Source organism: Ochotona curzoniae, unplaced genomic scaffold (assembly GCF_017591425.1).
Source record: "Ochotona curzoniae isolate NIBS_2020 unplaced genomic scaffold, NIBS_Ocur_1.0 contig_2688, whole genome shotgun sequence".
Classification (NCBI taxonomy): domain Eukaryota; kingdom Metazoa; phylum Chordata; class Mammalia; order Lagomorpha; family Ochotonidae; genus Ochotona; species Ochotona curzoniae.
Window position 1 is genome coordinate 5,791,555 of NW_024465553.1, and position 25,059 is coordinate 5,816,613.

The 25,059-nt window shown below is 50.6% G+C and overlaps 1 protein-coding gene across 2 annotated transcripts; it reads left to right on the forward strand.

Moving 5' to 3' along the window:
* Positions 1–9,764: 9,764 nt before the first annotated feature.
* On the forward strand, positions 9,765–23,121 carry DDX24 (DEAD-box helicase 24). 2 transcript variants are annotated; one of them, XM_040975111.1, is made up of 9 exons: positions 9,765–9,878; positions 10,722–11,450; positions 14,695–15,171; positions 16,068–16,221; positions 16,478–16,993; positions 18,025–18,100; positions 19,869–20,057; positions 21,443–21,572; positions 22,599–23,121. In XM_040975111.1, exons 2-9 carry the CDS (start codon positions 10,727–10,729, stop codon positions 22,859–22,861), a joined length of 2,529 nt encoding a protein of 842 aa, XP_040831045.1. In that variant the 5' UTR covers positions 9,765–9,878; positions 10,722–10,726; the 3' UTR covers positions 22,862–23,121. The 2 variants fall into 2 exon arrangements, with proteins under 2 accessions (XP_040831045.1, XP_040831046.1); XM_040975112.1 differs by lacking the exon at positions 9,765–9,878 and adding an exon at positions 10,438–10,598.
* The last annotated feature ends 1,938 nt before the right edge of the window (positions 23,122–25,059 follow it).

Sequence of the window (25,059 nt, forward strand, 5' to 3'; positions counted from 1 at the left end):
GGAAGGCTGAGTCCTACTTTCACTTTATAGGATTGTTTTCAGTAGGATCAACTCACTTGGCTATACACATCCCAGCACCTGCAAGTTCGCTTCCTTTCCACCAGCCCAGGCCTCTATCCCTCCCTGACAGGAAGCTTTTCTATTTCCTCCTGCTCCACGGTTTTGATTCTCTTCTCACCAGTTATCTGGTCTCCACACTCTTTTCTGACTCTTGGACACTAATCCGATCCAATCTACAAACCTCTCCGCAACAACGGGTTGAGAGCTAACAAAAGGATGGCTGGGTGTCATGACACCAGCATCCACACACATGCCAGATCAAGTCCTGGCTACTTTACTTCCCATCCACCTCCCTGCTAATGGGCCTGGAAAGGCAGCAGAGGATGACTCAAGCACCTGGGGTTCTGTTCAAAATGCCAAGCTGAAGTTCCTGGCTCCTGAGTTTGGTCTGGTCCAGCCAGAGCTGTTGCAGCCACTTAGAGAATGGCTATTGCATGGAAGACTTCTGTCTTCACATCTCTGTTCTGCCTTTCTTTTGGGGGCAGGAGAGGCAGTAAAATAACTTTTAAAAAATCTAAAAAGTGCATTATAAGACCTCAGCTGCAGGCAATTGCCTAGGTTACTTTGTATCTAGGCAGAGAACTAGCCAATAGCTGGCAGGCATTCTGGGCCTGGTTGATGTTAAATTTGTGTTAGCTCTGCCAGTATGTCAGCATGCCAGCATAGTTGATTACCCTTGTTCTTTTTTCTTTTCTTTCTTTCTTCTTCTTTTTTAAGACAAGGGGGGAAGGTGGGAAACTTCAGGCCAGGATATGATTGTCTGGGGAAGGAGTCTGAGACATATTGGAGTGGGAGCATCTGAGGGCATGACTGACAGGGAAGGAATGACTTCTGGGGTCTCGCACAGACTGGGTTACTGTACTTGCAAGTAGGCAAACAGACTGAGACAGAATGATTTACAGGGGAGAAGCCAGAGAGCACTCCTGGATCAGGCCAAGGCACCCACCCACGTGAGAGACTTTTAAAAGAGTGCATTTATTGATTTGAAAGGCAAAGTTAGAGAGGAGAAATAGAGAGGCCTGTCTGGGGTTCACTCCCCAGAGAGCTGCAATAGCCGGAGCTGAGCCAATCTGAAGCCCGGCGCTTCTTCCATGGGCATGCTCCATTGCTCTCCCAGGCGCATTAACAGGGAGCTGGATCAGAAGTGGAGCATCTGTCACTTGAACCAGCTCCCTCATGGGATGCTGATGCCACTAGCTATGCCGCAACACAGGCACACACACCCATTTCAACCTGAATGGGATTATATGGAGTGTATGGATCATGTTTCTTCACACTTTATCAATATTTATCAAATAAAAACTCCCAAAGCTATGTAAGTATTTTGACAATCAAAAACATACTACACCAACTCAATTTGTAAGAAAAAACATAATTGTCATTTTTGGGGGGTGGGGACAAACACTTTGTTTAAAGCAAAACAAAATGATCAAAATGCCTCTAAACTCAAGTGTTGTGCAAGTTATAATTAATTAATATGCCACATTCCCTTACTGTCCAATGTAAAACCACACACATAGCATGGTACATGAGTGAAAAGTTTGTAAGAGAATTCATGATCAGATTGGTGATACTGAAGAATTGACAAAGAAAGGCCATTCCCACATAGCCACTGATGTGTTCCTACAGCACAGCCAAAGGGAACACAGCCCCAGTGGCTCATATCACAATGTACCCCTGCATTCGGTACACATCCCTTCTTTTATGCCTGCTTCTGCCCCCTTGCTGCCAACCCCCTGAGCAAGCCCTGAGACGCTCTGCTCAGAGGTGGTTTGACAGATACAGTTCCAAGATGTGTCTTTTCTATCAATTATAACACATACACAAACACTAGCTAATCTACCAGCTCTACTTTTCACCACACACTGTCACTACCCCATGACATCTGTGAGGCCTAGCTACTGTAAAGAATGAGTTTATCCATTATCGTGTTTAGCAAGAATGCACACATGGGGCAGTTGCAATGGCTCAATTGGCTAATCTTCCACCTGTAAGCACCAGCATCACATATAGGAGCCAGTTCATGTCCTGGCTGCTCCACTCCACTTCCCACCTAACTCGCTGTTCTTGGACTGAGAAAGCAGCAGAGAATGGCCCAAAACCTTAGGATCCTGTATCCATTTAGGAGACCTGAAAAAAAGTCCTGGCTCCTGGCTTCAGATTGGCTCAGCTCTGACTGTTGCAGCCACTTGGGGAGAAAACCAGCAGGATGGAAGATTTCTATCTCTGCTCTCTGTAAATCTGTCTTTCCAGTGGAAAAAAAATTTTAAGAAAAACGGAATATACACACTTCTACTGGTTTAATTTAAAACTGTCTTTTAGACATGGAGATCGTAGCAGCAAGCCCATCCCTTGACCCTTCCCTTCCTCCAGTTCCATGACTAAGCCAAGACTATGACATCTAGCTCCAAGAGGGCTAACAACAATCGCTTCCAAAAGATCGTCCTTCCCATGAGTCACCCAAGGGAGGGTTCTACAAGGGTTATTTTACTACTTTTAACATACTTCGGGTGTTTGGACTTCTTTATCTTTACTCCATGGCAATGTGAACTCAAATGTACACACAGAACCATGGATACACAACCTAAACCAGCTGACTCTTGCCCACCTCGTGTCCAGGCCCACGCCCGGCGACCAGTCAGCCTTCTCTCCATAACACTGAGTTAATGTTAAACTACACTCCCTAAATGCAACCATTCCTATGAAAGAACAAAAGTATCTACATGGATGTTACCTTCAGCACTTTTAGACATCTGGAGGCTCGATGTTTCCAGTAAGGACTTCACTGTCTGCTATCCACACAGTGACACCCAAAAATCTTATACATGGAACAAAGGTTCTCATGTGACAGTGCCTTCTAAACGAGAATGTTTCCAGCCTAGACGCCACTCGTGACCCGTCTCCTCCAGCCTGGTAGACGGGTCCAAGTGTCTGTAATGCTGGGAGGGAATTTTAACAATTTCACTCCCACAGGTGCTTTTAAGATTTCCTACGATCTTCAATGCAAAACACGCTCAATATATCCACTTGCTCCCTTTGTCAAACACGAGCAACCTCTTTATCACACAGGAAGGCTGGTGCTGTAAGGCTGCACCCATTTGTTCTTCGTGTGCACACGGCAGTGTGAATGTCAGCACCCGATGGACATGGTTGCCCTGATGGACACGGTTGCCACTGCCTTCCCACAGACCCAGGGCTGGAAAGTCCTTGGGACTTTCTCCCTTCCCTGCAGCACAGTCGTAACACTGTAGTCTGCTCCAAGAAGAGACTCATCATCCACTTCCAAAGACAGTAGCTCCTATGAGTTTAACAAAAGGATACCTACAAAATGCATTACCTACTACCTCTACTTTCAGCGTGCAGTACACACTTCTAAACAGCCTGAAAGACTAGATGTTTCAAATAAAGACTTACATTTGTCCATATAAAATACACAGAAATGTCGAAAAAACTCTACACATGTAAACGGTTATACCAGCAGATGTCTTCTAAATGGAAATATTCATGAAGGTCTAGAGAATCCCTCATTTCTACCAACTCCTTCCTACCGCCACCTACAGGCAGATGTGGGCACAATGTCTGTGATACAGACAACATCACCATTTCACAAGTCCTTTTCAGAAAAGTCTTTTTGTGAATTTCAGCACAAACTATGCAAAAGTGTGTTTGTCTGCTCACTCTACTTTTGCCACACACTGGCAACCTCTCTGATATCTGGAGACTAGAAATTACAAATTTAGGACTCCTTTGTCCTGTCTACACACATTAGGCCCCAGCAAAGTTAAATAAAATGCATATAGGATACTGGTCAGTGTGTAAGTTCAAAATTTCTAGCACACACAAACAGAAGACATTTTGCAATTTATTCCTTCCCTCCTCCATTAACCTATTGTAAAAGTACAATAGACAGGGCCCAGCACGATAGCGTAATAGTTAAGGTTCTCGCCTTGAACACATCAGGATCCCATATGGGCGCCAGTTCTAATCCTGACAGCTCCACTTCCCATCCAGCTCCCCGCCTGTGACCTAGGAAAGCAGTCGAGGATGACCCAAAGCCTTGGGACCCTGCTCCCGCATGGCAGACCCAGAAAGAAGTTCCTGGCTCCTGGCTTCAGATTGGCACAGCACTGGCCATTGCAGTCACTTGGGGAGTGAACCATCGGATGGAAGATCTTCCTCTCTGTCTCTCCTCCTCTCTGTACATCTGCCTTTCCAATAAAACAAATCTTTTTTTAATAAATAAATCTTTTTTTTTTAAAGTGCAATAGACAGTATACTACCACAAGAGTAGCTTAACAATTCCATTTCCAGGGCCAAGTGCCATGGCTCAACAGGCTAATTCTCCACCTTCAAGTGCCAGCATCCCATATAAATACCAGTTTGTGTTCTGGCTACTCCATGTCCGATCCAGCTCCCTGCTTGTGGCCTGGAAAAGCAGCAGAGGACGGCCCAAAGCCTTGAGACCCTGTATCCATGTGGGAGACCTGGAAGAAGCTCCAGGCTCCTGGCTTCAGATTAGTGCAGTTCTGGCTGTTGTAGTGGCATGCCCAGGAAAACAAAACACATAGAAACATACAGGAAAATATTAGCAGAAATGTTCAAGGAGGACCACGGTAGCGTATTGCCTTTATGCTCCCTTCCCTCCACCTCCTTCAAACCACTGGGCAGGCACACACTGCACATGCTGCTCATGGAGGTGGCTAGCAACTTCATTCCCTGAAGGCGTGAGCTTTACCAGAGAAGACATGCGCAAAGTGATTTCATCACTTATATACTAAACTTATGCTGTGCACCTGTAAACACCTACAACAAAGTCAATCTTTTGAGCAAGGGCTTACTATGTCCACCTTGTACACAGCGGTCCTAAACTGCCTACACACAGCAACAGTGGTCAAGGGAAAGCATCTTTGAAATGTGAACATTCTGGCCTCGTTCCCCTTCCTTCTCCATTAACCCCATGGACTAAAATGCCCCCTTTCTCAGAAACTATCTTTCCTAGGGATCAGAGCACAGAATGCACAATTTAACTTTACTTCGGTCACACACCGGTGACTTCCTTAACATCTAGAAAGGACTAGATGCTTAGTCTTTTAGGACTCATCTGTTCTTTACGCACAGCGATGTAAAACAAAATGCACACGCAGAGGGGAAAACGGCCCATCTTGCCTCCCTGGAAGCTCTTGGAGTTGTTTTCCCTCCTTCCTTCTCCCCCCAGGTCAGTGCTGAGACGTAACAGGTGCCACTCAAGAAGCTTGACCCCCTCAGAAAACAATTTGGATGAATTTTAACACAAAGATTACACAGACTTGTCATTTCCCTATTTCTAACATACTATCAGCCACGTCAGAACAGGGGGACCAGGTCCCCAGCACTGTCATGGCTCAGCACTAGAGATGTAAATTGCTCAGACTGCCTCAAGCCGAATGGGTACAAACATAGCCAATAGCTGGCCAGGACAGGTCACCTCTGCTGAAGTTCCAGGAGAGGACATGCTGAATTTGCCACCCAGGAGGTGACCAGGAGGTGATCTAGAAAAGCCACAGTGCCACCTGTAGGCTCTGGAGCCAAACTGCCTCACATGTCAGGTGCACTGGCACAGTTGGGTGAGAACAGGGTCCTGGCACAGGGCTTTAACTGCTGCAGAAACAGCACAGGTAAAGTCTCCGTGACCCTTCCACTTTAACATTAAAAAAAATATTGGTAGTGGGGAAGCAAGTGTTGTGGTGCAACGGGTTAAGCCTCTACTCGTGACACTAGCATCTCATATCCAAGTACTGCCTCATGCCCTGGCTGCTCCACTTAGTCCTTCTCCCTGCTAAAGCACCTGTGGTAGTGGAAGATGGCCCAAGTGTTTGGGCCCCTGTCACTGGTGTGGCAGACCCGGATGGAGTCCCTGGCTCCTGGCTTCAGCCTGGCTCAGCCCAGCCCTGTGGCCATGTGTGGAGTGAAAGTAGCAGATGGAAGCTCTCTTTCTTGCTTTCAAATAAACATCTTTAAAGCAAAAAAAATTTATTTTATAATGTATTTATTCATTTGAATGGGACAGAGAGAGGAGTGGATGGGATGAATCAAGATCTCCTATGTACTGGTTCAACCCTCAAATGTCTGTGACAGCCAAGACCAGCCAGGACTAAGCCAGAAGCTAGGAGCTCCATCTGGGTCTCCCATGTGGAGGGCACTGGGTTGGGGGTGGGTGAAAGTCCGGGTACTGGATCCACATATTACCTGCTGCCTCCCAGGGTGCCCATGAGCAGGCAGCTGGGAAGGGGAGGACAGGGGAGGCCGACAGATCAAGCAGCATCTCAACTGCTTTGTCAAAGGCCCCCTCCCCTACACCTCACCTTGACATTCTCACACAGGGAGTCAGCTTGGCACAATCCAGATGATTCATAGAACTGGTGTAAGAGGCAAGTCGGGGATGACTGTCATTGGCTCTGGGCCCTGGAGCGTTCACAGTGGAGGATGCAACAGCACCGGGGAGGCGCACTGCCATTACCAGCCCCAGAAAGTACATAACTGCCCAGGGTTGGCTTGGGCCAGGAGAGGCCACTCTTTACTCCCTGCCGGCAGGGCGAGCTCGGAGGCCAGTAATTCGGCAGCATGTGGTAAGATCCCATTGCTTTTGACTTCCCTCCTCCTTACTCCGTAGGGTTGAAGCAACATTGTAGTACTACTGGCATTTTGTACTGCGATTCTATTTTACTTTTTAAGATTTCTCCCTGTCTCCAACTATGTAAGCTTTAGGTCCTTAAATAACCTGGATCTGCCCTCTGGTTACAGCTTTATATATACTAACCTGGGGAACAGTGAGTGCATGATACATTTATTGTTGAGTGAAAAGGCTACTTGCCAAATCATGCAGAAAGAGACCTTTGCGGTGTGCTGCCACAGGGTGCGCTCTAGGTTTCGCAGGTGTGGACTTGGAACTTCAAGGATGTAGGCAACACAATGGATGTGTTATGGTGTCTCAGTCATTTAGTCATTTTTACCACATGATAAAAGGAAATGCAAAAATGACATATACCAAAGACATAATGATATTGTGGGGAAGGGACAAGAATTAACTGGAAATAAGCATGATGTAATGTTCATACATCACTTCTATCTCCATAAACTATATGTAGCTGTATAGAATAATTATGTCAAAATTGAAATACTGGGAAGAGAAAAACAATCTTCAGGTCTGCCACCTTAATATGACTACTGGACACCATAAAGTATTTCATCGGCAACATGTTTTCTCCAAACTTGGCATTTCTTGGATAAATATTCTATATAAAATGCACAAAAATGCTGGATAGGAAGTGTGATGGCAGTTACAGGAACTGCTAAGGTCACTCTGGGCTGGTGGTTGGTCAGGCGTGACAGCAAACATCGGATCACATCTCCCCCAGGGTCATGCTGTTCTCTTAGCACAGAAGCAGCAGCAGCAGATCAAATACTTTGCTGGAGTGGCCAGCTAACATTAGTCAAGCGCGTCAGGCAAAGCGGGAGGGGAGGCAAAAGCCACGGACAGCCTGAGAGTTTACAGGCCTGAGCTTATCGTTCACAGGTTGTTCCAGGACATTCTATCCAGCGACACTGTCCTCAGAGGGCCCCAGCGCACCGGGGAGAAAGCAAGCCGGAGAGAGGCCGGACTGAGGGGGCAGGGTATCCACTGCAAGCAGGAAGGGCTCTCCGTCCGCTTTCTCCTTCCCAGGCACTCTCCCCAATCAACCTCTCATGGAGGAGTTTGAGGACACTGTGACACTCATCTGCCACAAGTTAATAAGTTTTCCTTGGAGCAACTCCCACTTGAGGGCGATTATCTGCTCAGACCCAGGGAACAGATGCGTGGAGGCAGTTGCCTTACCCACTTCCGGTTTCAATCCAGCCAACTTACCTGCATGTCCTGGAGAGGCAAGTCACTTTATTTTAGAGAGTTCTTGATGCAAACTCCATGTCCTCCTCTCACTCTTTTCTCCTTATGGAAATCGCACCTGCCCTTTCTTTATTCATATGCATATATTTAAAATGCATTTATTTTTATTGGAAAGGCAGATTTTTTTTTACAGAGATATGGATAGCAAGAAAGATCTTCCAACCGCCAATTCATTCCCCAAATGGCCACAACGGCTGGAGCTGAGCTGATCTGAAGTTGGGAGCCAGGAGTCTCTTCCCAGTCTCCTACATGGGTACAGGTTCCCAAGTACTCGGGCCATCCTTTGCTGCTTTTCCAGGCTGTAGCAGGGAGGTGGATGGCAAGCGGAACAACAGGGACATGAACCGGTGCCCATATGGAATGTTGGTGCTTGCAGGTAGAGGTTTAGCCAAATGAGCCATCACACCAGCCCCACATCTGCTCATTGCAAAGCTCAAGCCTTCTAGTCACTGGCAATGGAAGATCATACAGGCACCTCTAGGCGGCTGGGACTCACCTCTGATTTACTCAATTTTTTCAACTGAGAAAAGGAAAGCCTATGTTGTAAAAATGAAATTGTTATATACCTTTATTTAGAAAGTCACTATTTTGCGGTGCAGTGCAGTGGGTTATGCCACTGCCTGTGACATCACTGTCCCATACTGGAGTGCCAGCCGAGTGTGCCCTGGCTGGTCTACATCCTGTCCAACTCCCTCTTATGTGCCATGGGAAAGCAACAGATGGCCTGACTGCTTGGGCCCCTGAAACCCGTGTGGGAGACCAAGCTGGAGCTCCTGGCTTTGGGCCGGCTCGGCCCCGGCTGCTGCGGCCATTTGGGGAGTGAATTAACATGGAAGATCTCTCTCGTTCCAACCCTGTCTCTATTGCTCCGCGTTTCAACACATTAAAAAAATATATAGTCATTTTAAATGGAAAATACTAAGAGGAACGGAGGAAAGTACCTAGCTCCCACCGCTCTAACTACATTACACACACATATCCTGCCGGCTGTGCCACTGAGAACCCCACACAGATGACCGCCCCCACCTCCGTCTCCCCCCCACCAGAGGCCTCCCCGACTCCCACCGAGGCGCCTCGTTTCCCTGGACACAGATTCTGTGATGCCAGCCCGGCACCTCCCCAGGGAGTAAGGCTTAACCCAGACAGCCTTGCTCCTCACACCAGCACAGCCCACGGCTTGACCTGGTCAGCAGACCTCCTCAGGCACCAGCGGGGACACAGTGTCTCCCCAGGCAACAAGGCAAGCTCTGTGCACGGCGGAGGCCGAGGCCGGGGTGGTCACGGGACCCAAGCCCACCGCTGTTCTTCGCTCACCCCAAGGTAGCAGACCACAAAACAACGCCTAATTCAGAAATCTTCCCGGTGCTCCTGTGGTACCTGTGACATTGATTCCTCCACAACTAACAAAGGAACCCGAGTGGTTCCGTCATTAAATAGGGAGCCTGGGAGTCGGGCAGATTCGTGTGCAACAAGCGAGGCGTCCACAGACAACCCCATCCCACCCCATCCCCCTAAAAAATGCTTCAAGCGGACATGGGGGCCTCCCTACGTACACAGCTACTGCATTGAAAACAGACCAGCATCTCTGGCACACGGCGATCCGAACACGGTGCGGCCCGACAACCCAGTAGAACACGAGCACCGCCCCCGCTATCGAGCTGGACTGTCAAGCTCCGCGAGGAGCCAATCAGACAGCGGAATTCACGCCAGGGGGGCAGGACTTCCTTCCCGGGGCCTGCGTGGTGGCTCCGCCCCGGAACTGCGGCGTGCGCTGCAGCTGGGAGGCTGAGAGACGGCGGCGGCGGCTGAGGAGGCTGAGGTTGCTGAGGAGGCTGAGGATCCACAGCAGCTGAGGGACGCGGCGGCTCAGAAGGCGCGGCGCTGCCGACTCTGCTCGGTGAGATCCGGGAAGGGGTCGGGCCCTGGACCGCGGGGAGGCTGGGTCCCCTCCCGGATCGAACACAGGCGCCGGTGCCCGGCTGCCCGCGCCCCCGCGTCCCGGCTCGGGCGCCCCGGGGTCCTCGGAGGAGCGGAGAGGGCGGGTCGGCCCCGGCGCCCCCAGCACGGATCCCTGCCGGCCGAGGGCGGTCGCCGCCGGCCTCCTCGCCCCCGCGGTCTGTGGCGGCGGCGGCGCCATGAGGAGTGATTTTTGGCCTGCGTCACTTTTTCTTGGTGGCGTAGCGCGTCGCCGAGGCCCGAACTCACCTTGTCCCGCGTTTGGTCGGCGGACCAGCTGAGCCCCACGGCTCACCGGAGGGCTGGAACCAGCCGATGGCGGGGCCGGGTCGGAACCGAGCTGTCTTGGGGGCTTTTCTCAAAGTGGAGAATGTTCGGGTGTCCCACCCGAAGTGGGCCTACCAGGTCTTTGGGTCGCTGACGGAAGGGTAATGAAGCTCCTTTGGCAAAGGCCAAATCTCTAGGAAAATATTTGCATAAATCTTGGATCTTCCCGAGTTCCCTCCCCTGCTCTAGTAGTGGGGGGCACACCCAGCGTCTCACCCCGAGGGTGTCGGATCTGCAGTCCACACCGAGGCCAGCTCCGGTGCCCGCCCCCTTCTGGACCTTTCTTTCTGCCTGGTCGGTGGGCGCATTGCTTCCCCTGTTTGACTTAATCCAGGTTGGAATGCGGTTCTTTGCACGGACTGGACAGATGGCATGGAGCATCTTTCTCCTCACGTCTCACTTCTCTCCATCCTTGAGCCTCATGGGGCATTTCTCTCCACCTTTTTTTTCTCCCCAGGAACCATGAAGTTAAAAAAGTCGAGCCCGAAGCCCTCGAGCTATATCAAGTTTCAGACAAAGGGGATCAAAGTGGTGGGAAAGTGGAAGCAGGTGAAGATTGACCCCAGCCTCTTTGCTGACGGGCGGATGGACGACTTGGTGTGCTTCGAGGAGCTCACAGATTACCGGCTGGTCTCCCCGGCCAGGAACCCCAGCAGTCTCTTCTCGAAGGAGGAGCCCAGGAAGAGAAAGGCGCGGGCCGAAGCCGCGTCCGAAGAGGAGGAAGGCGACTCGAGCTCCCCGAAGAAGAAGATCAAGCTGAAGAGGAGTAAGGGTGTGGTCCCCGAAGGGGCGAGCGCCCAGGAAGAGCTCCAGGCCCAGGAGGCCGGGCCTGAGGAGTGCCAGGCAGGCGGTGGCAGTGGCGGCCCACCTGAGCCCCAAGCAGGGCGAGAGGCCTCGGCAGAAAGCCTTTCCCACACTCTTCGGAAAAAGAAGACGAAGAAAGGGAGCCCCCAGCCGGCGTCTTCCCAGAGCACTGGCCCCAAGGGGCCCAAAAAGGCCAAGACGTGGGTGGCCGAGGCGCACGACCACAAGGCAGACGTGTCAGCATGGAAGGACCTGTTTGTGCCCAAGCCAGTTCTGCGGGCACTTAGCTTTCTCGGCTTCTCTGCACCCACCCCCATCCAAGCGCTGACCCTGGCACCTGCCATCCGTGACAAGCTGGACGTCCTGGGGGCTGCTGAGACAGGTAGGGGCATCTGGCCGCCATAGGCAGCTGCTAAACTGAGCCTGTAGCTCCGAAAGGCCAGGTGGCCCACTGAGGGTGGAATTGTTGAGTGAAATGTTTGTGATCGGGGCAGGTGTTCTGGCGTGTTCCTGAGCTATGGATAGCTCCACAGGAGTGAAGTAGGGCCAAGACGAGCGCTTGTGAGAGGCTGGTGTTCAGCTTGGCCGGTGTAAGAAAGAGATGCAATTCCTGGAAAGGCTTTGTTGTGAGGAGTCTTTAGCTGGACTCTGGTGCGAGGTGACTGTTCGTCCCTGGTTTTCCAGCCTTCTGGACAACAGTCAAGGCGTTTACAACTCTGACACTACTTACACAGGTTACAGGCGCCATCCCACAGGAGTGCCCCCATTTCAGCTGCTAATCCAGAGTCCCAGGCCCTGTGCCTCTGATGTTCTTACCTGCACATCTGACCCATGTCACCTCCTAAGATTAGGCAGTTTGTTATAATGGGGTAGTGGTGTGGTGTGACACGTAAAGCCACCACCTACAATACCTGCATCCTATGTGGGGACCGGTTTGTGTCCTGGTGGTTCCACTTCCAACTCAGCTCCCCATTATAGGCTGAGAAAAGCAACAGAAGATGATCCAAATGTTTGGTCTGCTGCCACCCACATGGAAGACCTAGATGAAGCCCTTGGCTTTGGTCTGGCCTCTCCCTGGCTGTCTGGGGAATGAGCAGAGGATGTAAGATCTCTGTCTCGGTCTCTCTGTAACGCTTGATTTAAAAAGAAATAGATGAACTTTAAGAAGAAATAGTGATTGTTAATGATGGTTTACTGTTGATGATGTAACTTGGGAACAAAGGGAAGAGACGCATAGGGCAGACACTGGGTGAGGGGAGACATGGTGTGGGGTCTTGTATCCTCTGCTCGTGCCACCCTGGACATGTTCACAGCCTGGAAGTGAACCTCTGGAGGCTCTCGGTGATGCTCCCACTGTGCAGGCACGATCGATGGTGATGGAGTCCTTGGCCATCGTTGATGGGGCCAGAATTCCAGCTCTTCTTTCCTCCCTGCAGCTTAGCAGGGAGGCAAAAAATCAAAGTTCCAACCCTCCAGTGAAATGGGTAGTGCTTTGGCAACCAACCAACTAGTTAACATACCAAAAGATAGTTAATATTCGTGAGATTTTAAAGGTTTTTTAAAAATCTGGTATTGGGAACCCAGGATCAAGTTACCTTGTATAATGGAGGATGATCTGATCACCCCATCACTCAGGAATTTACAGAGGTTTCCAGAGCTCTGCCAGGAAGTAGAAGCAAATAACCAAATACATATTCACAGGTACAGGGTGAGCATCCCTGATAAAAAGGTGAGATCTGAATTGAGTGCTGATTCCTACGTCGATTCAGTGATTGCTCTGAGTTTAGAAAAGTCCACCAAAATAAACCCTCTCTTGGAAGCTGACAGGCACAGAGAAGGCTTTGTCCCGAGGTCATGCCCAGGTGCCTGCAGGGGCAGGACTGTGGCTCGGAGGCTGCCTTTTGAGCTAATAATAATGATTTCTCCTCCAGAGGACATTTGTTGCCTTCTGCTGCGACATTATTACTTTGAAAGTGTTTTGTTTGTTAAGATTTTTTTTTATATATAAAGCAGAGAAAGAGAAAGGTCTTCCACCTACTAGTTCAATCCCCAAGTGGCTGCAACAGCCAGGGCTGGCCAAGGCCAAAGCCAAGAACTGGAATCCTTTTCCAGTCTCCCATGTAGCCAGGGACCCAAGCACTTGGACCATCCTCTGTCACATTCCCACATTACCTGGGAGCTGGCTGGAGGTGGAGCAGTGCTGTATAAACTCCAGGAGGCACCTTAACCTTCCATGCTACAGCCCCAGCCCCTGGGACTGCGTTTAAATTCTCAACCCGGATATCTTGTTATTCTGACTGCCCAGGTGAAGTAAATTTGAGCTGTCATCTACAGAGAGTTCTTAGGTTATTTTTCAACTTTGTGGTGGTGGGACACTGATGCACATTTAGCAGAAACCACACCACAGATTATGCGCTTGGATCTCTTCCCCAGCTAGTGATACGCAGTACAGTACTGACTTGGGTTGCTGGGAGCAGTAGCAAGACAGCACCCAGTCAGCCGTGCTGCAGCTGGGGCTGCTGTGGTGTTGCAGGTTGAACAAGTGCTGCAGTACAGGCATCTCATATGGGTGCTGGTTCAAGGCTCTGTTGCCCACTTCTGGTTCAGCTCCCTGCTGATGCTCCTGGAAAGGCAGTGGAGGGTGGCTTTAGTGCTTGGGCCCCTGCACTCACATGGGAGACCTGGATGAAGCTCTTGGAGCCTGGCTTCAGACTAGCCTAGTCCTGGCCATTGATGCCATTTGGGGAGTTAACTAGTGGATGGAAGACCTCTCTCTCTCTCTAACTCTTTCAAGTAAATAAATACATTTTTTAAAAGTTTTAAGCAATGAAACCAAAATAATGAAGAGAATGTTTTGTGTGTATGTTGAAGATTTATTTTGTTTTTGTTTGAAAGGCAGAGTTAGAGAAAGAGAGGGTCTGAATGCTGTTTTTTTTTTTCCCAAATAGTTGCAACGGCTAGGGCTGAGCCAGTCCAAAATCAAGAGCTTTTTCCGTGATTCCTACGTAGATGCAGGAACCCAAAGACTTCACTGCTTTCCCAGGCTATAAGCAGGGAGCCAGGTTGGAAGTGGAGCAGCTAGGATATGAACCATTTCCCATATGGGTTGTCATACAATAGATGGAGGTTTAGCCCACTATACCATGGTGCCAGCCGCATTTTGTGTGGGGTTTTGTTGTGAAGGAACAATAACACAGCAGCTGCTTCCTAGTCTCCCACATGTGTGGCTGGTACCCAGGTTCTTGACCCATCTTCTGCTGCTTTCCCCAGGCCATTAGCAGGAAGAGGGGTCTGTAGAACAGTTGAGACACAGACTGGCTCCCTTATGGGATGCCAGTGTCACAGGGAGTGGCTACTACAGCCCTAACCCCTTGCTTGGAAGGTTACATTTCATCAGCTAGTGCTGCCAGATCTCAATGCCAGTCTCAGATTTTTCTCAGGGCTCCTTATTAATCGTAGGTTCTTCTGTTTATATTGTTCTAGGGTAATCTGTGCACAATGCCGTGGTTCTGGGTTGGCAGAGGTGGTGCTTTGTCATATAAGGGTCCCTTATTGTGTGCAAAAGAAACAGTTTCAGATGAAAGTAATGCACATTTGTGGATTCACACTGCTTGTTTATTTTCCAGGAAGTGGGAAAACTCTTGCCTTTGCCATCCCCATGATTCACGCAGTGTTGCAGTGGCAGAAGGGAAATCCTACCCCCATTGCAAATAATGGTGGGATGCCACCCAGCGAGACCGGAACCACCGTGGAAGCCGAAGCTGGATCCCCAAGCAAGTTAGCAGCTGAGCCTGGGCTGGAGGGAGAAGCCCTGCCCGCTGGGGCTGAGGTGGGAGCCAGGCGCGGATCCAGCGTCTTGGCCCAGACCCCACTGCTCTGTGACGATGACGCTGGGGAAGGGCCTTCATCCTTGATCCAGGAGAAACTGGGCTCCACCCAGAATGAGGATGAGGAGGAGCAGCTTGATGAAGAGCAGAGTGGGAAGTTCCAGCAGGAATGGAAGGCACGTCCAGAGCGCCCCCTGCTTGGCCTGGTTCTGACTCCCACTCGAGAGCTGGCTGTGCAGGTCAAACAGCACATTGATGCCGTGGCCAAGTTCACAGGTGAGGTGTGCTCTATTGCACAGGCACTGCCTAATTCCTAACTGCCGGAGGTGGTACCTGTCCTCCCAGGGAGTGCTTGGTGTTGGCTGGTGTAGTGAGCCCTGCGGAAGGTCTGTCAATCTGAGGTATTTCCTCAGTTCCCCCAGGGGTGGTACTCAGCTGGTGCCAGTTTAGACATATGGGAAGTAAGTTAATTTATTGCATCGGGTGGACGTCCAGTGCACCTGTTGCTTCCACTCTTCCTGGTTGCCTTTGCACTACAAAGGCCGGGTTGAGTACAGCTGATGGTTGTACCTGAGATCATCTGGTCCACACGGCCAGGCATGTTTACTAGTGACTCCTAAGGTCTGCAGCTTTAAGGCAGTAGAACCTAATTCTCCTGGGAATTCCTTTTAGGAAAACAGGGGACATTTTAGTTTTGTAATAAATGCAATATTTCATTAAGTTCTTAGGATTTGCAAGGCACTTTGCCAGGCACTTTACAGGTATGATCCTATTGTTCCTGTCCACCTTGGTGCTGTGGGAAGCCTTCCACCACCAGAACAGCTGAGGAGAGTCATGAACTGTGAGGAGGGCGGAAAGGCCTTTCTGGGAGAGCATATAACGTCCTTCCGCGCCCTGCTGTCTGCCTCTGCTCGGTTTTCTCAGAGCCTGGGGGCTGAGCTGCCTGGGTGTAGCAGGGAGAGAGAGCAGAAAGAAATGTGGTTGGAGAAGTGGACAGGGCCCAGATGATGGAATATTTGATAAGCTGTCTAGCCATGGCACCAGTGGTCCAGCCAGGCCTGCCGTGTCAGCATCCCTCTGAGTATGGATATGCTAATGTAGGACTACCTGGATTAACCAAATAAGAAGCAAAATAGCCAGATTCAATGGAAATCCTGTTTTCTTTCCCGTAGGAATTAAAACTGCCATTTTGGTTGGTGGAATGTCTACACAGAAGCAGCAGAGGATGCTGAACCGCCGGCCAGAGATTGTGGTCGCCACCCCAGGCAGGCTATGGGAGCTGATTAAAGAAAGGCATCCCCATTTAAGCAACCTTCGGCAGCTCAGGTGAGAGATGGTGCCTCTTCCCACCCCCGATTCTGAAACAAGCCCATGCTCATCTTGTGGCATGTGCAGTTTGTTCTGCTTTCACACAGTGCCATGGGCATTTCGTTCAGTGCTTGGCCTTAAAGCTAAGTACGCTTGGGGCCCTAGCTGTGGGAGCAGGATGCCTACATGTGCTCTTAAGGGTGTGGCTGGGGTGGGGTAGGACGTGTTGTGATTCCTCTGATAGCCAATACTGTGGGTCTGTTGGGGTCCACAGGTGCCTGGTCGTGGATGAGGCTGACCGGATGGTGGAAAAGGGCCATTTTGCCGAGCTCTCGCAGCTGCTGGAGATGCTGAATGACACACAGTACAACCCACAGAGACAGACACTGGTGTTTTCGGCCACATTGACCCTGGTGCATCAGCCACCCGCCCGACTCCTTCATAAGAAGCACACTAAGAAAATAGACAAGACTGCCAAGCTTGACCTCCTCGTGCAGAGGGTTGGCATGAGGGGTAAGCCAAAGGTCATCGACCTCACAAGGAACGAGGGCACGGTGGAGACCCTGACGGAGACCAAGATCCACTGTGAGACTGACGAGAAGGACTTGTACCTCTACTACTTCCTGATGCAGTACCCAGGCCGGACCCTGGTGTTTGCCAACAGCATCTCCTGCATCAAGCGGCTCTCCGGGCTGCTTAAAGTGCTGGACATCATGCCGCTGACGCTGCACGCCTGCATGCACCAGAAGCAGAGGCTCCGGAACCTGGAGCAGTTCGCCCGTCTGGAAGAGTAAGTCGGGCCTGGCTCCAGAGGCCAAGCCTTTAGCCATGTGTCTGTGTGTGTGTGTGTGTGTGTGTGTTGGGGGCACAAGTTGCCTTCTGTTGTAGGGAGTTTACAGTAGATAGCAGGCACCTCTAAACCTCCATTTTCCAGTGTCTCCCTCATTTAGCAGATGTGGTTGCTATAAAACCCTACAGAGGCTTCCGTAATACCGAGGAGTAGCTGCAGTGCCTAATCAATACCCTATGTTATTGGACTCTTAGTAAATTAAGCCTTATGCTGGCACTTTAGAAATACACATTTATTGAGTTCTTCTAACACTGAAATGCAGTTAGAAGATGATGTCACGTTAGTGACATAATTCAGGTACAGAAAGAAAAAGATAGGCACAATGTATAAGTGCTTCTCACCCTCCTGGAGCCGTGTGTAAAGGAACATCACATGTGCTTACCCTGTGCTTTTTATGAACTGAAGAATGTTCTAGGCATTGTTAGCATGTCAGTGAATAATGCAGAGTCCTTGATCTTGCAGAGCTTAGCTTCTAGTGGAAGAAAATAATACATTCCAAAGTGTGTAACGTATCAAGTGCCATGGAGTAAGCTGAGTAGCAGCCGGGGAGATGAGACTGGGCACGTGTGGTTCAGGAGGTTTGCCTGTCAAGGTGGATTGGATCAGAGAGCTGAAGAAGATCATGGAGGAAGTCATGTGGAAGATGCTTTAAGACCTAAAGGCTGGGCGGGAAGAGCATGAGAACTCGGGCAGGGCCTCTGTGACTGACCAGAGGGGAGCGGGCGGGAGGGAGCAGTAGAGATCGCTCATGTTTCTCCTCACTTAGTTCAGCTCAGGGGGGAGTCTTCCGTCACTTCAAAGCATCTCATATCATGTACATATCTTGGAGCTCATGTCTGAGCCTCGGTCTCTGCCAACAAAAAGAAGATAATAGGGTTTTCTTGATATAGCACTTGTAGTGCTCAGCAACCGGTAAGAGTGATTCGTGATAGCTGTTGGAGTTCCTAATGAGCTTTCTCTCTTCACTACAGCTGTGTTCTGTTGGCAACAGATGTGGCAGCTCGGGGTCTGGATATTCCTAAGGTCCAACATGTCATCCATTACCAGGTAGGAAGTTTGCTGGTGTCTTCCTGTGCAGGAAGCAAGGAATAGGAGGACTCATTGGTCCCAAAGCCCCTGCAGTTATTATAATAACTATTTCTTAGGATTCTTACCAGGGTAAAATAAGGTAATCCACACAGAGATTTTAGGAAGCCAGCCAGCATGTTGTAACCATTTATTAAATAATGTTGTTCATAGTAACAGTAATTTTCAGGATATACCTAATAAGTAGCAGGGTAGAGTTGAGGTTGTGAGGGTGATTCCAGAACAAGGCAACTGAGCTTGAATCACTTGTCTGCTGCTTCCTAGATGATTACTTAGGGCATGTGGTGCCTTTGATTTCATTGTCATGGTTTCTTCTTTCCTTCCCTCCTTCCTTCTTTTCTGTCCTTTTATTTGAAAAGCAGACTTAACAGAGAAGTCTTCCATCTGCCAGTTCACGTCACAAATGGCTGCAATAGCCATGGCTGGGCCCTGCCACAGCCAGGTGTCAGGAGCTACTCCTGGTTCTCCCATAGGGCTACAGGGACCCAAGCACTTAGACCATCACTACTTTCCCAGCCCATCAGCAGGGGGCTGGATGGGAAGTAATGTAGTATGACCCAATAAGATTATTGTGAGATCTACACTGGCTGGTGCTGAAGAAGCACCTAGTCCAGTGTTATATACTCTGTAAATACGGTCCCGTTGCCAGGTTTGCAGGTCTCTACTATTCTTTTTAGAGAAGGGGCTGAGTCACCCTGTGGCAGATGGGCAGGTCCCAAGCAGCACTAAACCTAATTGAGGGGAGAGGATGATGACCACAGCCATTCTTTAAGGGGGAAGATACTAGAAAGTTTACGTAGTGCGGTGGGAGAGAAAGAGGTAACTGCTAATTTGGGCTGTTCGAAACTGCTTTGTCAGAGATGCCTAGTGTTTAGGATGCAGAAGATTTGGACACGAGGTAGAAAAGGGAGGAAGAAAGAATGTGGAACGGGCAGTGTCAGTGCAGGTGACTCAGCGAGAAGAGGGATGTGGGGCAGGGAGGGAGAAGGAGGGGGCAGGTCACTGAAAGCCTGGGCATCTGCTTGAGGAGGTAGGCCTTCATCCTGTAAGGGAAGGGCTGTAAATGGATCACATTTCAACAACCGTATGAGCAGCTTGTGGTGGCTGCTTGGAATGCTGCACGTCTCATACCTATGGAAGGGAGCCCGTGGAGCTGGACTCATGCGGTTTCTTCAGTGGGACTGTGGCTTTTATTTCCTGATTTGACCACTTGGTTGGGTACCTGGGGGGAGATGTAACTGTTTCGGTTTCCTAGTTTATATAATGTCCTGTTTTTAGTTTCCTAGTCTATAAAATGTGCTTTATCTAAGCATCTATTTATCTTTGTATTGTGAAGAATAAATGAGAAAATACATGCGGAATGCTTACAGGTGTGTGGCCCAGGACAGTCATTTCATGATGTTTGCTATGGTCACCACTGTTACACCTTGAGCTACTGAGAGCCAGTGGTGTCTGTTTAGCTAGACTGGGAAGATGACACTCACTGGCAGGTTTGGGCTAAGGCAGGAGGAGTGGGAGGGACTAGCGACCAGGTGAGTGACCACCACCGTCCAGCTGTGTGGACACAAGGACCTGAATGGGCTGAGTGTGGGATGAGGAACAGGGACTGGTCCTTCAGGATTCCAGGGAGGTTTCTACCTGCCCAGCTAGGAAGGAAGGGGCTGCTTTTGATGTATCCCTGGGGTAAGAGCGGTGGCGCAGTGTTGACCTCTCAGTTTACCCCCGGCAGGTCCCTCGCACCTCGGAGATTTATGTCCACCGAAGTGGTCGAACGGCACGTGCCACCAGTGAAGGCCTCAGCCTGATGCTGATAGGGCCTGAGGATGTGACCAACTTTAAGAAGATCTACAAAACCCTCAAGAAAGAGGAAGACATCCCCCTGTTCCCTGTGCAGACCAAGTACATGGATGTGGTCAAGGTGAAAAGACAAGTTAACACCCATTGCTGATGTGGGGCTTGTGCTGAGGCCCAGCGGGGTAACCCGGCACAAGTGAGGGGAACTGAGGAGGTCTGCCCGCGGCTGCACGGGGAGTTATGGAAAGGGGTTGCAAGGACTGAGTGTGGAGAAATGATAAAGGGGGAGTGAGTAAAGGTGAAGCGTTTTATCCCCTGCTGTTTCTTCACCTCCTCCCCATTGAATAGTGCTGTGAGCACAGCTGCCTGGGCCACTGCTCAGAGCTGTGGGCAGAGGGCTCCTGGGTCTCTGAGGTGGGCGCCAAAGGGTTGGCACATCCCTGAAACATGCACCACTAACTCTTGATTGATTTTCCTTAGCAGCCATTTTCCAAGTGCTCAGTGCTTATTGTGAGCCACGATGTGTCTGGGACAGAAGCAGGGGCAGGGTGCATTCTCCCCAGTTCACAGTTTGGGAGCAGGCCATGCTGTGCTAAGTTCAGGCATAAATGGAGCACTGTGAGACTGGAAGGCCTGCAGTTACATTGGGAGGAGGTGAAGCTTATTCAGTGCCTCAGGGGCTGGAGTTACAGGAAGTGAGGGAGGAAAAGCTTGGGACACTTCAAACTGTTGGCTCCTTTGGCTTGGAAAAAATGTGCTAGGTCTGTGGCAAGTGTGGTAGAGGTGCAGGTACAGAAGGGGAGGTTGTAGAGAATTCCCACCAGGAACCGGCCTGCCTCGCAGTGCTTCCTTTTCCCGCGTCACAAGGTCTTCTGTTTCTTTGAGGCATCCTGTTGCTGTGGTCTGAATGTCCACATCCCACAGCACGCATGTGGGATGTTTAATCTCACTCAGAAGTGATAGCCAGCTATGGCATCTGGGAGAGAAAAATCACTGTGGACATCCTGATGCTCAAACCAGGGCAGCTATAGGAAAATTTACTTCTTTCTTTTTTTTTTTAAGATTTTAGAGAGATCTTTCATCCACTAATTCACTCCCCACATGGCTACAGTGGTTGGAGCTAAGCTGATCTGAAGCCAGGAACTTCCTCCAGATCCCCACGTGGCTGCAGGGTCCCAAGGCTTTGGGCCATCCTCTACTTTTCCAGGCCACAAGCTGGGGACTGATGGGAAGTGGAGCAGCTGGGACATGAACCAGTGCCCATATGGGGTTCCAGTGCTTGGAGGTATAGGATTAGCCTGTTGACCTATAGCACCGGGCCCGAACTCTGGTTCTTGCAACCACGTGCGTGTTCACACCCGTGGTTTGACTGCTGCCACACTTTTTCTAATGAAAGCCAGATGCTGCCCCATGTTGCTGAGCTGTGTGTGGTGACCGTTGATTAGGTGCAGTTTAGGGAGCCTGCCTTAAAGAGGCCTAAACACTGTGTGAGACTGTTTGTTTCCCTAGGAGCGGATCCGTCTAGCTAGGCAGATTGAGAAAGCTGAGTACCGGAACTTCCAAGCTTGTCTGCACAACTCGTGGATTGAGCAGGCCGCGGCTGCCCTGGAGATTGAGCTGGAAGAAGACATGTATAAGGGTAAGCCTTGGGCTGGTGGGGACTGAGGGAGGCTCAGTGTCCGTATCTGTCGAGCACAGATAATCACCTCCCTGCTCATGGGCCTGCTGTGAAGATGTGTTCAGAAGCCCAAAGTGCTTATTGCTGCACCTGGCTCACTTCAAGGTATTTGTAACCATGGTTACTACTATACCTGCTTTCCATGTTGTCCTCTCATTCAGTGTTCTACAGCTCTAATGTTTGGGAACTAAGGATTCATGGACAGAAGGTCTGTAGGGAAAGAGCTTTGCTGCCAGCATTTCCTAAGCTCCTACAGTGGGCAAGGGTCAGCAGTTACGGAATCAGCAGTGGATGTGCATGGCCCCCATGTGGGAAAGGTCCTGAGTGTGAGGGCTAGAACCAACGACAGCACAGGGAGGTCCATGCCATCTCCCACCCCACCAAGTGTGCAGCTTGGCCCTGCTGCTGCCAGAATCAGAGGCAGACGGTGTCTGCTTGGCGTGGAAGCCAGGAGGCAGACCAGCAGATAGGGTCCTCCTGATAGTTCAGAGATGGGGTGCGCCAGCGTCCCTTCTCCATGCAGACAGAGGCCGCGCCCTCAGCTGAACCCGCCTCTGCTCATGCAGTCACAGCACAGTTGGTGAAGGATAGGGAGGGACAGGCCAGGGAGTAGCACTGCATGTCTGCAGCAGTAAAAGCCTACCAGAACCCAAAGGGGTGATGGGAGTGGGTGCCTGCTGCAACAGGGAGACTCACAGTCTGATGGGTTTGACAGCTGGTTAGCCCTGTGGCCTTAGGCAGGCCTGAGTTGCCTTGTCTGTAAAATGACACGCTATCATATCTTTAAGGGGTTTTGTGAGGAATAAATGAGAGTGGTCCTGTGTGTCCCCTCCAGATGATTAGAACCCCCATTAGCTTCCACAGAGAGCCTCTGAACCTGCCTGCCTTCTACAATTCTAGAATAGTTTTCTTTGTGTTATCCATTGAGGGAAGCAAAACATTTCTATGGCACAGAGCAAATGTGGTCTCTGTGTATTGTGCCTCAAGGAGGAAAGGCTGACCAGCAAGAAGAGCGGCGGCGGCAAAAGCAGATGAAGGTCCTCAAGAGGGAGCTGCGCCACCTGCTCTCGCAGCCCCTGTTCAAGGAGGAGCTGAAGACCAAGTACCCCACGCAGTCCGGCAGGCTGCCCCTCTTCGTGTCTGCTCCCAAGCGTGGGGAGTCTGCGCTGAGCTGCCTCTCCAAACAGAAGAGGAAGAAGGCGCGCGAGCAGCAGCCGGAGCAGCCGCAGCCCAGCACGAGTGCACAGTAGTGGCCCTGTCAGCGTGTTGCCGTCACTCTCTGCTTGTGTGTGTGAAAGTCTTTCTCCCTTGCTTTCCAGTCCACCACCTGCTACAGATAGAAAATCTCCCATTCTTCCACACCAGCTTGAACAGGAGAGACCTCCTGCAGATTTGTGTTGTTTGGGGTTAAGCATTCAATGCAGCAGCTTAATATTCCTGCATTCCAGTGTTGACAGGCTTCTTGTGTGTTCAGTGCCATCCTCTGAATTAAAACCAATGGGCAGAACCAGAATGGCATCCTGTTTTTGGTTTTGCTTTGTTTTCCATCTCAAGATGGTGATCCAGTGTGTTTCATCATTAACCTGGTGATTCCCCTAGGTCAGCACAGTAGTAGGCCCTTGGTAAGGTGGGCAGGAACTGTCTCTCATGCCCCTGCTCCAAGCTGGTCCTGCAGTGTGATTGGGGCAGCAGAGCTGCGGGTCACTGTAGCACGTTGCTGCCACTCTCAATGCATGGCCTGCTCTTCCCAGGCAGTGCTGTAACACCGTCTGGGCTGTCGTCTGCTTGCCCCAAGTCACCCACCTGAGGATGGACAAGAGCTTGCTGAGTTCGGCTTCCCTCAGATTCCCTGAGCTGACAAAGCCTGCTGAGTGTGTTGGGGAAGGCCTCCGAGACCTAGCCTTGACTTCAGCCCCACTTCCCTCATCTGTGGGGCTTGGTGGGCTGCCACCCACGCGACGCCATGTACACCACTGGCCTTCTCCATCCCAGGACATGGCTGCATGTCCTCTGCTCTTGCTGTGGGGGCAGAGGCTGCATGGGCTGAAAAGGGAGCCTGTGGGGACTGAGGGACGAGTGGCCTCCTGGTGCCACCCCAGTGTCCCAAGTCAGTTGGGGCCTGTCACAGACATGGGGGCACCACAGATTTCTGTGCTGCTCAGCTAAGCTTGGCAGATATTTGTTCACTGGACCCAGTCATGCTGTTTGTATTCAGGGGTTCTGTGGAGTTGAAGGGGGTGTGCATGTGGACCTAGGTACTCTTTGCATCCTCACAGTTGCAGGGATGAATGGCAGAATTCCCTGAGCCTCCTTGGGTATAGGCCACAGGTCCACCTGTGCCCACACTGTGAGACAGATGCCCACACTGTGAAACAACTCTAGTCCCTCAGTCTTCAAAACCATGCTGTAAATCTCACCATCCGTTTTGGCGAATGAGGAAGCAAACCGAGTGGCTAAAATTTGTTCAAGGTCACACAGAAGCCATAGAGCACAGCTGAGATGAGAAGTCAGGTATCTTCTGGAAAGCCTAAGGCAAATTCAGAAAACTCTTGTTTTTGGAGACAGCAGTATCACTAAAGAATGTCCCCTACCCTGCAGTGTCCACAGTGACCTGGACAAGAGAGCCAGAAGCAAGTGCTTTCTGTGGTCTGAGAGCTCCTGGCGCACAGCTACTAGAGGATGCCGTGGGGCTTCTCCGGTTGCTAAACGTAGTGGACTCCAGCAGCCAGGTCCTGCAGCCCCTGGGCCATGGGAGGTCTGAGGGCCCTCGTCACAGTGGGACATATGTCCTTTGCTGAACACCGATCAGGAAGTCAGAATGGGGACTGATGGCGTGGCTCCGTGGGTTAGCTGCAGCCTGTGATGCTGGCATCCAATATCACAGTGCTGCCGATTGGAGCTCCAGCTACTCCACCCCAGACCCAGCTTCCCATTGATGTGTCCAGAAATGCAACGGGAAGTGACCCGAGTGCTTGAGCCCCTGCCGCCTATGTAGGAGACTAGGATGGGGCTCTTGGCTCCTATTTTCAATATGGCCCAGGCTCAACAATTGCAGCCATTTGGGAAGAAAGTGGGTAGATTTTAAGATGTGCTATTTCTTTTTATTGGAAAAGCAGAGAAAAGGAAAGACAAAGATTTCCATCCACTGATTCACTCCCCATCTGGCCACAAAAGCTGTAGCTGAACCAATCCAAAGCCAAGAGCCAGGAGTTACTTCCAGGTCTCACACATGTGCAGGGTTCCAAAGCCTTGGGCCATCCTCTGCTGCGTTCCTAGGCCATATAGCAGGGAGCTGGATGGGAAGTGGAGCTGGGACACAAACCAGGGCTCATGGGATCCTGGCAGATGCAAGGTGAGGATTTAGCTAGAGCCACCGCATCAAGTCCTACCTTTCACTTTCTTGCTCTGCCCTTCAAATACATAAACATTAAAAACAAAAGAGTTATTA